Source organism: Ambystoma mexicanum, chromosome 9, assembly GCF_040938575.1.
Source record: "Ambystoma mexicanum isolate Mex_15411 chromosome 9, UKY_AmexF1_1, whole genome shotgun sequence".
Classification (NCBI taxonomy): domain Eukaryota; kingdom Metazoa; phylum Chordata; class Amphibia; order Caudata; family Ambystomatidae; genus Ambystoma; species Ambystoma mexicanum.
This window is the reverse complement of record NC_090931.1, coordinates 585,609,351-585,626,769: the sequence shown is the minus strand read 5'-3', so window position 1 is coordinate 585,626,769 and position 17,419 is coordinate 585,609,351. Positions and strand designations below refer to the sequence as shown.

Genomic DNA, 17,419 nt, shown 5'->3' with positions numbered 1-17,419 from the left:
GGACAACGTGGGGAGGGACACAGAACATGAACTGGAGGATATGTTATGAATGGGGCACAAGGCTTTGAATGGGACGCAGAGATGGAGGGTCAAAGAGGTATACCATGGGCCCTGGATGGGGAGGGGCACATGGCATGGAGCAGGCACCAGACTCGGAGTGGCAGGCATTACTGGCGAGAGACAGGCCAAAGGTCATGGAACATAGTCTAGTCAGGTAGAAAGAGTGGCAGTGAGGCATGAGTGGGAGTATGACTAGGAGCTGGTGAAAGGTATGCAGTCCTTCGTACCTCCCCCACTGCTTATCTAGGGAAGGAATAGCAGGAACTGTGGTCATACAATAACCTCAGGAATGGGCACTATATCCCACCCAGGGAATGACGCCTGAGGTCTAGGGTGACCTGACGAATGCAGTGGAGTGGTGTGCTTCCACAGAAACCTATAGGGACTTGACATGGGAAGATCCCTATCATAACATGTGAATACCCTGTTGAAACACTTGGAGTTTCATGCTACCTTTTTACGGGTAATCCAGCAATGGAACCCTTCCTCTATGTGCCGAGAGAGAGATGTTGCATCTCGGCCACATCTCACTCGTGATGCTGAAACAAGGCAGAAACACATGTCTGTGTAGCTGTTGATAATCTAGTTCAGTGCAAATCTACCTGTCATTTTGGTGCTGATCTGGCCTTTTGGGAGGTCCAAACTGATAGGAAGATATTTCTTTCTTGGGTATGGCATATAGAGCTTGAGATAAAATAATGTTACAGACCTTAGAACAGGTTATTGGGAAACTTTCTCAACAGAGGAGCTCTCACATAGTTGGCAAATGTACCTACAATGCAATGACCTACCAACCATCAGAGGAAGACCACCTCTGCTTCAAAAAAGGTCTCCTGACTACCGTCTTTAGAAAAAAAAACCTTTGACCTGTAGGATCATTCTCCTGCTTTTCAAGTGCCCCCTTGTCGTCTGTCATCCTATCCTGGACTGGCCTCCCTGCCCTCCATGGCCCTGCGGTGCATGTTGTTCCCGGATCCTTCTCTGGATGCACCTTAAACATGCTACAGCTGTGGAATTTGTCTTTGGTGAACTGCCATACACTTATCTTGCACTCGCCCTTTTTTCCCTCCCCTTGCATGTATCCCCTGACTCTCCTTCTCACTTTAAAGATCGAGCCCCACCTCACTCGTGCTCCCCGCTCCTTGTGGGGCTCACAGTTGGTGATTTATAAATCATCAATGGATAAATGAATAAAGTAATGATCAACACACAATAGGCACATAGAGAACAAATGACAAAAATAAATTCCCAATCCTAAAAAGTTCAGATAGGCTTTTAGATTTAAACAAGTCTATCAATTTCTTATGGGGCAATGCTCTTGTACAAACCGTTCTGTGTTTGTCCTGTAGAAGGGTTTCAGTCTCCTTTCCTGGAATGATAGTTACCTCTTGCATTGGTCTGGTTTGTGGTCATCATCCACAGTTGACAGTTACTAGTCTTAGACCTTGGACAGGTTCTAGTCTTAGACCGTTCTCATGTTGTAGACAGCTCCACTGGCATCTGACCGTCGGACTGAGAGTGTCTAGTTTCAGCAAGCCGAGGTCTTACCGGTGTCAAATCTTGTCCTTTCCTCTGAGAGTGAGTCCCAATTTCATGTGGACATTTATCTCTGAAGACGCTGGTCTCATACAGCTGAATCTGGTGCTTAACTGTTTCCGGTTTCTAAGTGGCACGGACTGGAGAGGATATCAGCCTGAGACTCTTGTATTCCCTTTCTTTGATAGCAGCTTCACTTTGGAATTAGGTTTCTTGTCTCTGCTTCTGAAAGCCTTTCTATTGGTCATCTTCCCTTCCTCAGGTTTCTCTGTTTTTTGGTAGCACAGGCATCTTCTTTTGGTCCTTGTCAGAAGTGGCGGCTCAGGGCATGTGTTGCATCGTCCATGGTGATTTTGGGAAGGAGCAATCTCTCTTCCATATTTAATTGGGCTAGGCTGTCCCACAGCTCAAAAAGCACAAGGGCACATGTGGTGCGCCATCTATTATAGCATGGGATAAAGAACTTGTATCGTGGTGAGAATGGTCAGAATCCTTTTTCCAGATAATCCCAGAATTAAAATGAGTAGAATATATTGTGACTTTATTCCAGCTCATGGAGATTTCCATTCCTTCTGTCTCTTTAACATGGGCAATGTAAAGCCTAAAGCAAAATGTCTCTGATGAAGAACATAAGTGTAAAGCCAATTAAACATTCAGTTTCATGAGGCACAGGTTCTATGGATATGCAAGAAAACTGAGGTCTGTGAAATATAATTCTTGTACACCCCTAGTTTGGAGTCAGGTACCTATTCGGTACATTGACAGGATGCCACTGCAATGATTATCAATGGCATTCTCCTTGATAAAGAACTCATTAGCGGCAGCTCCTTTTCACGCATGAGAATTCAATTCCAGTAAGTAAAGGGTGTGAGCTAGTAGTCCCAAATACTAATGCACCCCATTTGGCTTTGGGGAACCACATTCAGCAGCCACTCTGTTCTTAGGGGTGTAGCTGTGCTAACCACTTGGGTTAAGTGGGTTACGCTCAGATACAAATAGCAGGAACCAGATGAGGCCTGTGAGAGGCGCAGACACGGAGCATTAGATGCAGAGTTGGCAATGGTATAACAGCACAGCTCTGTGACACAAAACTAATACACCAATGGTTCTGCTGAAATGCATTATGTTGGGTGGCAGTTGGGAAGTGGGAAGAGAAAAGTGTGTGCAAAAGGTTGATTAGCCTTCCGGAAGTGGGTGTTTGTGATAGTGTTAGGAATGAATTGGAGTAGTAACCCTGTGGGAGACTACACCACCCTTGTCCTCTTGGTATTAGGTAACCCACCTAGTGGTATAGGTCCGTACTACACAAGTTGGTAGTGTGACTGAGAAGCCAGACTTATCTCAAGAGGGGTAAATGTGAGCTGTAGCATCGATATCCACAAATAAAAGTATCCAAATAACACTTACCCTCAGGCTTTTCTTCTCAAATGATTATTTATTTATTTAACAGTCAGTGTTAAATAAGCCTTCTTTAAAAGAGCAATGTGCAACTATAAAAATACACTTCAAAATACTTTCTCAGAATCAAGACAAAGCAAGTAGATACTCTTTAGAGATGCTTCCTACACACTTCCTACACCCTGAGGTGACTTCATTAACTGGGACAGTAATGGCATTTATATATCACTTTTTCACTTCTGAGGTTGGTAAAAAGGAAAGGTTAAGGGAAGGAACAAGGTTAACAGGTTCTCAGAGCATGTGAGCACTTTTACATCTCCCAATGAAGATGATTAGATTAGATTAGATAAAACCATTCCCAGCAATATTATTTAAAAACCAATGGATCACCTATGAGGGACAGTTAGAATCAAAGTCAATGGACTAGAAGAGGTTGCAGGGAGCCAGGACAGCCAAAGTCAATTGGAGCAAAGTCTATGTAGCTACGGCACTTCTTAGATAGCAAAAAGTCTTGCACAAAGTTACAGAGTCTGTTGCAGAAAATCACTGTTGGGCCACAAGCTGGTACACTTGTGAATGTTACGAGCTTAGATCAACTCTAGAAAAGCAGCTGCTGCAAATCTCAACTGAGAAGAGCAAGCTACAGACAAAGAGGTAAGTACCCTTTAGTCAGCACAGTACCTTAGGTTAGAAGAAGAGGATCCAGCGGGCTTCTGTTCTGGGGGTAGTGTTGCAGATCCTGGGTTCCTGGACTTCAGTCATGGGGACAAGAGGGAGGACGTCTGGAGGACTCCTGCACAGTAGTTCGGAGGTCAGCGGTAGCTACAGGCTCTTTTCAATTCAGCGGCGCTTTGCGGTTTCAGCGCAAGGTAAACAGCATCACCGTGGATCTTTGATACCGGTTGGGCTTCCTTCACTCTTTGAGTCCAGAAATCTGGTGAGGTGACTCGAGCTTGGTGGGTTGTCCTGCTTCGTGAGGATCCTCAGGAGACTCCTGGAGCTTTTGGCCGGCTTACAGATGTTGCACTCGACTACAGATTTCTCAACCCCTAGAATTCGGTTCCAGCAGCAACAAAAAAGTACAGCCAGTTGGGGAAGGTCTTCCAGCAAAGTTCGGCTTGGGATTAGTTGGTTCCACTAACCCAAGGGAAGAAGTCGTCCTTTTCGGAGCATCTCTTGTCGATTCGGAAAAGGAGTTTCAGCACAGTGGCAGGGCTTCACCGGGCAGTTCAGCGGTCCAGGAGGATGCAGCAAGCTTTTCTTCACGATTGCTTTGTCAGATGTTTCGTCTAGTGGTTGACTATGTCTTCAGTCCAAGAAACCTTGCCTTTTATGCAGGTTTCCCCCATTCTGGCACAGCCTAGATGTCACTCACACAGCCATCCAATCAGGACTGGGTGCATTCAGGTAACCAAGGAAACTAAGGACAGGGAGTGTCGGACACCTCCCTCACTTCCTGCCCTGCTAGACACACTGGAGCCAGAGGAGGGTCTCAGTACTGAAGCCTGCCAAAGGCAAAACAAATAAAGGGTTTAAACCTGGTTTGGCGTGCAGAGTAAAACCCAAGAAAGACCTCACAAACAAGAAATAGCAAAAAAAGAAGACTGGGTACATTTTTACACAAAGGTCACCCATGGGTGCTATACTGCAGCTGTGGATTCAGCCTGCTGTAGAAAAGCACAATAGTAGGAAACTAAACCACTGCCACCAGCCATTTAAGTTAGTGAGGGTAACATAAAAAATGTTACATGAGTAAGTAGAACAAGGGGCAACTACTTAACCCTCAGCACTCCACATAAGAAGGGGTGTTCTGGATCTACAGAGAGAAAGGGTAAGTACAGTTAATTTCACTTTACTATTCTTGGGAGCAGTAGTTTTCACAAGAAAAGGTATTTAAACCTTCAGAGAAATCAAAGGGATTTCTTTGTGGCACTACACTGAAGGTGCTGTGTGTCACTATACAAAAAGTAGATGCCTATGGAGTTTGGCAGACTCCAAAAACAAAGGAAACACATCATCCAAATCAGATCGGAATACATCAGAGAGTGAGAAAAGGGTCTTACACTCTCCAGTGTGAAAATTAAAATGTCCTAAAGTCCAGCAAAAGAGCTGGGGGTCTCTAAGGTGGGAGGAATTAGGCACTAAAATGAACATTCTCCCTAACAGATAGCTCCAAAACACAATCTTGGTTGTTTATAACCTTCGTTGTTTAAACATCAAAATCCAATCTCCTTGTTGAGTGGAGTTTTAGATTAATTTCAAATAGTAACAATGTCGCAAGGAAAATGTAAAATTTAAATAAAATCTCAGAATGTAATTATATAGAGCCACCCGCAATCCTGAATCGTGTATAGGAATCTTGGAAGAAAGTGTTTTTTTTTTTTATTTCCATGCAAAACAATCTGTTGCCTTTTCAATGGGTTGTCCAGTACTCCCAAGAAATTGTACTGATGGTGACGTTGCATTGACTCAAGTTATGATCCTTCCTAATCCTTATTGGTGGTAAACTGGGCAGTGCTGGCAACAAACTACTGACAGGCGGGTGAGGAATGATGAAAACATGCGACGCTGGCATCTAGAAGTCTGAGCAAAGGTAAGCCCAGCTTAAAGTGAGAGTTGCTAGGTAGCAGCAGCATCCTGCTGGCAGGGCAGACCATTCTGGCACGCTTGGCCTTCTTGGTGACCTGGCAGGAAGGGTCGGATTAGGGTACTTTGGTGTGGCAGAATGCCACCCATTTATGGCCATCAATTCCAAAAGTATGTTGCCTACTTATGTGAGCCAATCAGTAAGGAAAAGGAACGCATTTTGCAACAGTTCCCATTCAGAAATGTTAACTTGTGCAAACGTGAGTTTGCGCATGCATTCTGGCCGCATGCAGAGTTCACGGCAGTGGGCATACCCTTTCATTACTCCACCTTCCCTATAGTGCCTGAATTAGAAACTTGCATGCACAGCTTGAGCAATTCTATTCAGTCTGTAAATTGCCACCCCGAGATGGACAAGCAGGATTTCATGTTTTAAACTCATTAAACGACAAAATAAAACAATGAAGGCCCATCACTTGAAACACGCACCCCGCTCGCTCACTAGTGTAGGGCTGGGCGGGGGCCTGTTGGTGTTAGGCATCCAAAACTCCTTCCAATTGGGTGCAGAGAACCTGTGGCGCTGTGTGGAATAGATAAGCAATGGCGGCCAAGCTGCACAGTCATTAGGGTCCACGGTCTGGCCCTCCTCCAGCATACGCGTACCCCCGTGAATAAGGTGAATGGTACGTAGCTCCTCTGCAGGTGTCGCGATGAGATCAGCAGATTGTTGTCGCATTCTGAAGCCCATAGGCAGCCAGACGTGAGGCCTCATATTTGATACCTTGACGTTTAAGCTAACTGGCTCTTATTGAATGTTGATGTTGCTTGTGTGATTCAGGATGACTATCATCTACTGCCTGGTCCAGTGTAGGATAAGCACATTAGTAGATATTTATTTATTCATGTGTTATTTATTCATTTATATACAGGGAGGAACAATGCTCTTTAATCACAAAAGAACGTACAATAGATAAGAAATCAGATTTGACGGGAAGCTGTGAGCTTCTTACAATGGGTAGAATAGGAAGCCAGAACAGGAAGATGGGTGTAGTTGGTAACAAGGCTTAGCTTTTCAACTGTAAGTTATGCTATTTAGGTGCCCTTTTTTAGCAATCAACTCAATTAGTTTGTTTCCCTTGAACCAACGTTCTTCCATGTTGCTTGTCAAGGCGTGCGTTTGTGTAACTCCAAATTCCATCTAAGCCAACACTTTGGTTGGCATTCGAAGTGTCATATTCATCAGACATGCAGCAACTTATCTCAACTGCAAGGTATGATTGTGCTTAATCAAAATAATCATACATGGCTACTAAGTTTCCAAAGTTGAGGTGCAGTTGTCTTCATTTTGTTACCTTGATTGATGTCAACTGTTGCAATGTGAGTTCCTCTATATCACTCTGGATTCCCCAGGTGTGTGTGTGTGTGTGTTTGTGTGTCTGAGTGTGTGAGCATGTGAGGGTGTGTGATTGTGCCTTAGTCTGTGTGTGTCTCGGTGTCTTGGTGTATTGCGCACTCATGAATTATAGATACATTTCTCTAATCTTGCAATGGAAATTGGATTATTCTAGTTTCAAAATCTTTTCTGTGTGCACTAGTTCCAGGTAAGTGCTAGGTGTGTGCCAAAAATCTCGAAAATCAAAGCCGTCTATTTCGAGATATGGTCTACAATAAAATGTTTTGGGTGGTTAATGGAAACCCCAATGCCAAAAAACCCTTTTTTCCAGATACTTTTTTAAAATTCTTTTTAATTATGTTTTAGCCAATTATTTGACATTTTACACATAAATTAAACAACATTTCGTATACAAATTACCTTAAGAAATGTGAAAAGGGAGAAGAAAAGAAAAAGAGCAAAATATTCATGGATTATGAAAATATCTTTGTTGACATATCAAAATAGATAGCAATCATAAAATGTATCTTTGTTACAGGATAATCACACCTAACTCATTAAAACATGTTGACCACTTCAAATGATCAAATTCTTTCGTGTCCTGCTATTAAGCGTTCACAGAAGCAATCTGTGGTCAACCATTTAGTATTGTCCACATATTTCCTTAGCCTTAGTTTATGTAGTTCTTCTGTTTCTTTGCACGATATACGAATGTGATGTAACGATTGTAACTCGCAATCATCACATAGATTGCACTTTGTTAAACCTGGCAGCCCCTCTAGAGCACACTAGACCTCACCAGTTTTTACAAGGTTTAATCTTATTCTTAGAAATTCCTTCATAAATTTGGAATCAGGAAATCGAGACAGATAATTTGGTAAGTAATGTTTTGGTTTATCAACATTTAGAGGGATTTATATATTTTATAACCTCTCATTTGTGTAGTAGCCTTGCTGCAGTCTGCTCGGGCTATGGCTAACTGTACCCCTTCTGGATTGTCCACCAAGATAATTATACAGCTATCACATTAATCTAAAACGTTCATACATGTTTTTCCAGTTGAACTAAAAAGCGATTTTGACCGTTGTTCAGTTCACAAAGAACATATATTCGCTGGAAATTTGTATACATCTTAATAAGGTTAAGATTTTCCAATATAGACTCATTCTTAAAGATGCCAGCCCCAACTCATATCTGAGGCTAGTTATAGGATAGCTCACCAGGAGATATAAGACTTGCTTCCACATTTTCCCTTTGATTTGTCCCAATTTATAATTTGTGAGTTTGGAATTGTATCAAAGCCATATAGCAATGATCGAAAAACCTTTGCTTTGTAGTAGTTTATCAGAGGGCTTATTGAGAACTTACAATAGGTCGTAAATATTTTCTTCATCTGTGCCGTTTTTCCACATTCTTTTTTTATATGAAAATGTTCATGAAATTTCACCAAAGTACTGTACCCATGTGTTTTCAATTTCATAATGCTTCAGGGTGGCAGTTTCATATCTTGACTTAGACATTCACCACTGTTTATGACATGCCACTCACACACAGTATGACATCATCACATAGTTATGCAATAACGTCATCACGGAAGTAGTGTGGAAGCTACCCGTACACAGATCTATTGTTTCTGGCATTTGAGATAGCGCAGGTTTCTACTACAGTTTACCGAGTTTGTCAGCTGCAGTGAATCCACAAATGCTCCTATACTGAGCTGGTTTGGTGATCCCACAGGCCCACTTGTATAATGAATTCAGTATTGAACATGTAATTCATTCATTGGGAATTTTACGCTATTTGTTTTCATAGTTTTTTATTAGTTCCTGTGGATTTGTTGTTTAGGTAATCAGATGTTTTACTTTTTTTGGTAGATTTTCACTTATGCGCATAGTTTGTAATTTAGATTACAATATAAGTGGGGTTTGACCTTTTTTATCTGTCACCTTAGGTGTCCTTTATTGTGGAAATCTAGTATGTCTTTGATGTTCTATATTTCACAGTGAGTTTTTACTTTGTAAAGGATCCGTCTTTTCTTTTAATGTTTTTTGTTGTTTAGACCATGCCCCGATTATGGACTGTTGGTCCTAAAACGCATTGGCTATCTTATTAGTCTATTTCCTCACGTTTCTCACAAGAAGACCACATAAAATATATCTGATCACCACTTGTGTTACATGAAAGAGCTTTATTTTTATATCGCGGAAGGACGTTATCAAGTAGTATTGTTTTGGTTGTTTGTTTATAGCAATGTGTGAGCACACGGTCCATGGCTGCTTTTCTGTGTATATTGCTACCCAGTGTGCCAGTATGAATTACTGTGGTGCTCCTCTGCATTGTCATTGTACTACTAATTAACTAATGTATTAACATTTGCATTTTAGGCGGTACCCACTTTGCTTATGGTTGGTGATGGAATTACTGACATTTTACAGCACCACTGAATTGCCAGTTTGTAGGTAAAGTGGAGGATTCCCCTACAGCAAAAAGCTGGAAGTAAATCCCCCACTTTACCTTCAAAATCAGTGAATTCACTGCGCACTATTACAGCTTGAAGTCAATCCTCCAAAAATCCCCACTGAATCCGATGGACTCCAAAAATGTGGATTCACACTGTCCCTACCGCCACTCATAATCCTATGGCAATGCAAAAGGAAAGAGTTGCTGTAGTGGGACATGTATTTGGTGGTTAATCGGTGGATTTACTGCCGATTTACCACCATACTTATAATGAGGCCCATAGAGTTTAAACCTTAGACAAGTGTTAGTGATATGATCTCTTGGCGTCAACCCTAGAATTTGTGCAGCATTCTTATTTTGAGGGGCCTGGATTTACTGGTGGGTAAGGTTCAATTAAAGATTGTTTCAATAAACATACAGTTATCACTGATCCTTTAAAATCACTAAAGAAACAGGAATTAAACATTAACCTATCCTCTTTGCTTGCTTTCTGTTTGAGTACTGAATGATTGAGCCCTTATTTAATCTTCTCCCAACAGAGTGGATGAAGTAAACTGGACTACATGGAACACCAACCTGGGGATCATCAACGAGGACCCAGGAGACTGCGAAGGCATCAAACGCACTCTCAGTGCCTCTATACGACCTTCCAGAGGTGAGGAATTTAAAATGTTTCTTTTATCAAAGAGGGGTTCCAGTGTCTGTGTTCATTTTAACAGTCTTTCCAAAATATTCTTTCTTCGCCACATCTACATGTCTCAAATTAAAATAAAAATGTTTTTCTTTTCTTTTCGGTGTAGTGGTATTGATGTCATTGCAGTTAGAGCAAGAAGTGCCGCCAAGAATTCTACTACCCTAGAGTCTAGCTAGAATCCCCTTTCCTCTGCACCGGACCAATATAAAAGCTGAAGCTCGATGGTACTGGCCGCCTCTCAAAGATGGCCGCCATCTCACCTCTGTGCTGCCCGATCATTGCCAATGCTGCTGTACATTCCACATTTTGCAATGCAATAGCCTTAGCGCAAAAGGGAGCAAGTGTGATAAAGAAATACTATAGAGCATTCCAAGCTTGAGCTGACAGTAGTGATAGCAGAAGATTCAAAATGTTTGATGCACTCTGTGAAGACATTAATAAATATGTATATATACATTTATACATCTTTGAAAGTTCTAATGTCCCCAAGCTGCAATATATGACACCTGAGACCCACCTGTTCCATTACCATTTTTACCCAATTTTGCATCATGAAAGTGTGTCATTGTTCCGAGGATACATTCTGGAGGATCAATAGTAAATTATCAACAGTAAGGCGTAAAAGGGAAATATTTTGATATTATGTGTATACTGTGCACTACTGTGAATTTTTGTTTTCGGAAACTATGTGTGTTAACGTGTGCAACCAATGTCTCCTGTCTCTGTCTCAAGATGTTTGCTATGTTGTGTTCAATAAAGCAAGAGTTTAAAATACATTTGTCAATGCATCTGCCATATTGACTGTATAAATCAGAAGTCTTCATTTATATAAGTGTAAAGGTGTGAGTGACAGCTCAGTACAGCTCAATTGCCCACCTTCTTAACTAGGATTTCCTCTGTAATTGGGGCACCTCGTTTACGCATCTTAACAGGGTTCGTTAGGTTATACATGAAAGATTCCGTGAGGCACCCAAAGTTGGCATAATTGCCAAAACCACAACAGAAATGTTTCCATGCATTCGGGAATGGAAAAGTAGAATCCAGGGCAAAGAAAGCATGCGCTGGCTTGTATCCATTTATGATTGGTCGATGAGCATTGCATGGAACCCAATGGAAATAGAGGGGAGGCTGCATGATTGCCACACATTGGAAAGTATGCGCAATGCTTTCTTCATTATACTTATCTCCGTCCCTATATACATTGCAGGGAAAAGTTGGAGGACTCTGGTTCCACATGTAAGAGAATTAAACAGCCGAGCAAAGGCAGAGACAGTACTGGAAGAAGTGGCTTTAAACCCTATTCTAGCAACCACAGAGCCTGACGACGACACGCCACCGAGGGCCCCTCTTGTCAAGACTGTGTAATTGTCCTGGATTTGTCAATAGTGAGACAATCATAACAAGAGATACATGCCTTGTTTTCTTAGACTTTTGTAGGCTGTTACTCAAGTATGGTGGATTCTTTCACATCATTGACTCAAACTATGCTACCCACCATTTACCATTGATTGGTTGTATTTATTTGAATTCCCTCAATATGCAAAACGAATGTTCATCAAAGTAATCAATTTATTTCCTGAAGATGTTACAAAGAGTTAAGACTTATTACTTGCATTGGTGCAGCTACATCAATGTTCAGATGTTGGCTTCTGTTGCCAGTGCTGACGTGCCAGGACATTGAACGTGTCTGTGCTATGTGGATCCTACGATGATCGCCGACGACAACCAATCTACAGAGCAACAAGATTTGAAGGTATAAAGTGCAAGCGGTTAAGCTCAGCTGCAAGCATCAAAGAACATGAGGTTTTTTTGGGGGGACAACTGAGGTCTCCACTGTCACATGAACTGCTTAACTATTGTGTCTTACTACTATATGACCATGTCTAACAGTCAAGCTGCAATGTATCCCATTACGCCCATTTTACTAATTTATTTTGAGGTTGAAGCAATTGGATAAATGTACACACCACAACATGTGGATTAGGTTTTGCATGATTTAAGGTGTCCCATAATGTTTATCACCACAAACAAAATTAAAAAAAGAATTGGAATGGAAACAGGAACATGTAACACATGATTGCCATAGGGATTTACATGAAGCCAGGTGCCCAGTTCTGCGTATCGATAAATGGATCAAATGAGGGGAGAAGAGCATATGTAGACATGAAACAAACAAGAAAGACATCAACGAAGAGTAACAGAGGGCATGGGGACAGTTGTGCCGTTATGTTTAAGAAAGATGGGTTGCGTTAAGCACCCAGTGGTCAACAGTTGATGAGCTGAGCAGGACGATGCCATATTGGCGGATCAGTGAGGGGCATTGGGGCAGAATGGCGATGGAGGGGAGTGAACAAGCAGACTCCTCCACGTAGGCAGTAGCCTTAAGCAATGATGCTGGGGGGCACATCTTAAGTGGCAGGGTTCTTTAAAAACCAGTGCCAAGATGCAGATGCAGAATGCTGTGATGGTGAAAGAAATGTGGCTTAACTTTGATAATAACAAGTAAAACTGTAGACCCTAGAAGGGCTTTCTGGATCTTCCCTAAAATAAATATTTATGGGAATGCTTTCTCTTCCAGGTTACTATGATGACACTTTTGGAGAAAACCCATCCTGTAACATGCCGGGAGATTGCATGTATTGCTGTAAACAACAATACTTCTAGCGACCAACCTCCCACATGGTGTCACTCAAGAGCCCTGCTACATATTAAAAAAATCAACCTTTGGCTCAAACTGCATTCCTTCAGACACCTCTTAAGCATTGTGCTGCATTGATCAATGGCGTCCCATCCTTATTCAATGTCTGCCCTGCTGGGCCCCAAGGTCTGATGTTCGTCTTCTCTGACTAATCTTTCAAGCAGTGTTCAAGCCTCGCAAAATCTTTATACCCATGATGTGCTGATTTCCTTTTGACATAGCAACCTTGTCACCCAGGCAATCTTGGGCAGTCCAGGTGTACTCCCTCCGGGCTACTCCTAATGTGTGCCCTTACTTCAGCAGCAGAGTCCGCTTGTTCCACCAGGTCAGCCCATAAAAAGTCAACAAGATGGGACCTCTAAACAAGGATCCACAGAGTGATCAATGCACACTCCATTCAGGATCTTTTCAATATCACTCAAAATCTCATCAAATGTGTCTGATTCTGGAGTCCTCTAGACCTCTAGTGGGGGACGATGTGGGCCAGGTGCCTCTCCACGTTATTAGATGATGGGCCTGAGGGTGGCTTGGGGAGGATCCCCTGGTCACCCCCATACAGCTCCGTTTTGTGGTAGAGGTGGGTCACATGAGGCCTAAGAACACTATCTCTTTAAGAGATCTAACTCTAGTGCTGGATATGCTGAGCCTGAATGACAGCAGTGGTGCAATGTTTCCCATTGTCCAAACGGGGGCCATGCAGCCCTACAAGAAGCTGACACTTACCACACTTTCCCCCAGGGATGTCATTTGGGGGTCGCCAGGGGTTGACCCCTGAGGTCTCCCTTGCTACCACAAAAAAAAGATGTATTTCTTTTCTTTCTTTTGTATGTAAGCTCCTGGGCTGTGGCTAGTGCTATGTGGCTTTTTGTTTCTGGAGTGGCTGGCTTTCTTGTTCAGGCCTCTTTAAAAAAAACATAGGGTTCCACAAGTCTAACACTTTGCGCAGTGAGCCTAAATAAGAAAGAAAAGGAATAACAAATAATTTGTCTTTCTGAAATTCTAAACAATAATTGCTAGACTCATTAAAGGTTTATTTCAGGCACACTTCAGGGGGCGAGTCACTGATTTAGTCTGTTCCTAAACACCTCGACTCAGCCTTTCATCCTTCTGAGGTCGATAAATGAGTACCAACACAAGTTTGGTGATATTGTATGTATATTTGTTCTATATAAAGCGGTTAAGTGTAAGTGCTAGATAATAACACATCGTCATCATTTGGCCTTGGACGTCTGCTTGCATTCACAGTAATTTGGTAATATAGGTCCATACACACTGATATTAACGATACATATGGCGATCCATTCTTGTATGAAATGTATATCACATTATAGTGATGTGATATAATCATATTTTTCTTAGTGTACTTAGGACCAATGCTATGAAATTATGAAATGCCACTTTCTGTTTTGTAAAAGGGTGAAATGTCATGTTCCATCACATCCTGTGATGTCACTTCGTTGTGGGTTCAAATAACATCACTTCCTGTGATGTCATCAGCAATCAAGGGTCGTGTGATGTCACTTCTGCTACCCCTGGCATGTTGGTGAAATGACGTCCCTTCTTTCCCTTTGAGACAGCAGATTTCAGACTCCAAACAAACATGTTGTGGCTAAATGTGGTTTCTTTAACATTTTGAGCAGACCCCCTCTCACAAACCTAGAAGCTTGGAAAAGTATATAAGACTTATATAGGGAGCTTGCAGCGGCTGCAGAAGATAAGTAATGCTCCTTGCGGGGCTAGCTCGGAAGTGGGCAAAGAGGAAACTAACACAGTTGGCACCTTGCATTTTCCCTCTGTCCTTTCACAGCGAGCCAATGGACCTCTGTGACGCAGAGATAATTGTTCGGCAGGCGCATGCGTGCATGGCGCTCGCAGAAAAAAACTCACACTCAAAGCTCATTTTTCTGTATTCAGCAGTAACACAGACTCCGGAGATCTGAATGGCCCAAACTTCAGAACCCATACACTTCCAGAGATGCCTGCTAGAATTGTCACGGGAGTGGGAATGGAATCCAAAATGTTGAAACAACATTCTGGAAGCAAAGTTCCTCCTCCCTGCCCAAATGTATACTCGGCGGTTGAATCAAGATTGGCAAATCACTATCAGTCACTCATTTGCCCACACAAGTGCAGATCCTCAGAGGCAGGTCAGCCCCAGGGAAAGGGTCACTGGGCTACATAAACCCAGAGGCTCACTCCGGCAGTGTGGATGTTTGGTGTAAGAGCTGGCGGCAGAAGTGTAGAGGAGATTAGAGTACGAGAAATATTTTTGGCAGAGGTTAGAGAGAGGGGAAGGAATGTGGAGGAGATGGTTGGAGAGTAAAGGTGGAAAGAAGGCAATACTTGTGAAAGAAGAGATGGTGGAGAAAGAGTTGAAGGAGGTGATTGAAAAATATCAGGAGGGTGTGAAGAGAGACTTTGAGCAGGCAGTAGAGGAGAGCCAGAGTAGGCGGCAGAGAACTTGAGGGAGACGCCAGGGGAATACCAGAAGGATCTGAGGTACAAAAACTCCAGATGAACAACAGTGGTAATCAGTCAGACTTGAAAGTTTAGGAGGGCACGCTTGTCCCAAGGTGAGAGCTATGGGCGACAGCCTGAACAGAAGGGGTCAAATCCATGCTGCGAGTCGGAAGAAGCAGGTCATGTGACATTAAGGCGGAAAGGGACCACAACGAACGTTGAGGGGTGAAGAGCGTAGGAGTCAAGATGCTGAGGCAGGGATGAGATGGAGACCCTCCTAATGGCAGCCCCAGTCTGACCTCCGGTGACGCAATATCCAGTTGCCTCTGCAGCCATGCTGAAAGCAGTGGAAGGAGCTCAAGAGAGGAGCATTGGAGAAGACAACCAGAGAGGATCAGACGAGTAGGGGACAGGGAGTCCTTTAAACCGAAGACTGAGAACCCAAGTCAGAAGACCATTAGAAGACCAGAAAAAGAGGATAGGGAACTTCTTAAACCCGAGTATAACAATCTATAGGGAGGGAACACCTAGAAGCTATTGGAATGGGGTGCAGGAAAGCCTTAAGCCATACCTGAGAGTACAAGGAATTCCTCTGCAGGAGAAGGGGAACAAAGGGTGAGGGGGGCGTTGTAAAACCAGATTTGTATTATCCTGGGATGCAAGAAGGCTTACTTAGGTTCCACATTCATTTTTAAAGTGACCCGTTTGTTTTTGTGGCCAACAACAAAGTGAACTTGCTTAACTTGCGATTCCTTCTTGGCCTAGCTATTGATCCCTGGCCCCAGCTGACCTTTATTTTGTTAACTGCAAACACATTTTCCAACCGTTCAATCCCCATTCGCTTATCACATGGTTCATGGGCCAACTGAACTTCGGCCAAGTGCCTAGACCTGCCAATCACCCCATGGGGGCTCTGTCTCCATAAATCTCTTGATACCATTCAACCGTTGGCAGTGTTATGGACCCGTAAATACGTGGGTACGCAAAAGCTACATAAAAAAGCATTAATTGCTGCACTCTTTTCTAGTCACCCCATGATTACCCATGGTAGACTGCGACTGCACAGGTAACTGTGCTGACAAATGTCCCAGAGCTCTAAAAACGAGACAATGGGCCTCATTACACGGTAGGCGGTAAGGGTTTATCGGTACCGGTAAGGGCACCGGTACCGGTAAACTCTTACCGTCTTACTACAAGGTCCCTTTGCGGGACCCGACCTTAACGGCTGGTGTACACCAGCCGTTAAAGTTGGGACCCGCAAAGGGACCTTGGTGCCAATTACGGTACCGCAATTTGCGGTACCGTAATTAGCTCCTTCCCCAATCCCATTGAGCCCCATGGGGCAAAAATGGGAATGGGGAAGTGCCATGGAGAAAGGGGGAATTACCGCCCGCCAACCTTGGAATGGGGTGGTAATTCCCCTTTTCTCCATGGTGGTACCGGTATGGTACCGGCGGCAACCATGGTGCTAGTAGCACCATGGTTTACCGCATAACGTGTAATGAGGCCCAATGTGCCATCGATCTTATTTTTACTGCCTGGCCTAAACGCTGTAGGGAAAGAAATGATCATTTGTAATCATTTCCGGGTCGGAGCACGGATATGATTCCCTCATTTAAAAAAAAAAATAATCCTGTCTGGAAATGAAAGGTAGCACCTTCACAAAGGAGGAGCCACGTTTCTATTTTCAGAGGCAATGGTGAGTGGCAGCATCATAGTTATCGCAGCCATGAGCAATGAAGATGATACAAGGCCCCTCCCCCCCTTCAGGATAGCAGGTAAGTTAAATAAAACAGGAGGCGCTTTGGGCCCCTCTGATTGAAATGAAATGGAGTCCAATACCTCCGGATATTGCCCGCGATCTCATTAGCCCAGACTCACCTCCCAGGTGCTAATTGACTGTAAAGCTCCTGCACTCAACTTCATTCTAAAATAGGATACTGTATGGTATTTGATTTATTTATTTAATTAATGTGTTGTTAGCGCCAGTGACCCAGAGTTATCACGGCATTAGGATGCATGTTTCACAAATATGGGGAGGTACAGATTACAGGTAATGTTTGGTAGCACACGGTGAAGGGTTTCAGGCATATTTGTCAAATAGCGCAGCTCTGATTTTTTTACAGGGTGGTCC

General features: G+C 43.1%; 1 protein-coding gene across 2 annotated transcripts in view; it reads left to right on the top strand.

Moving 5' to 3' along the window:
- TRPV1 (transient receptor potential cation channel subfamily V member 1) overlaps nucleotides 1-12,184 on the top strand; it is a 434,265-nt gene extending 422,081 nt beyond the window's left edge. Inside the window, exons 15-16 of one of the 2 annotated variants that reach the window (XM_069615193.1) lie at nucleotides 9,973-10,088; nucleotides 11,335-12,184. In XM_069615193.1, the coding sequence (XP_069471294.1) occupies nucleotides 9,973-10,088; nucleotides 11,335-11,492 (274 nt within the window). In that variant the 3' untranslated portion in view covers nucleotides 11,493-12,184. Of the gene's footprint in view, nucleotides 1-9,972; nucleotides 10,089-10,233; nucleotides 11,313-11,334 lie in introns of those variants that run through there. The other variant, XM_069615194.1, reaches the window with a different exon arrangement.
- The last annotated feature ends 5,235 nt before the right edge of the window (nucleotides 12,185-17,419 follow it).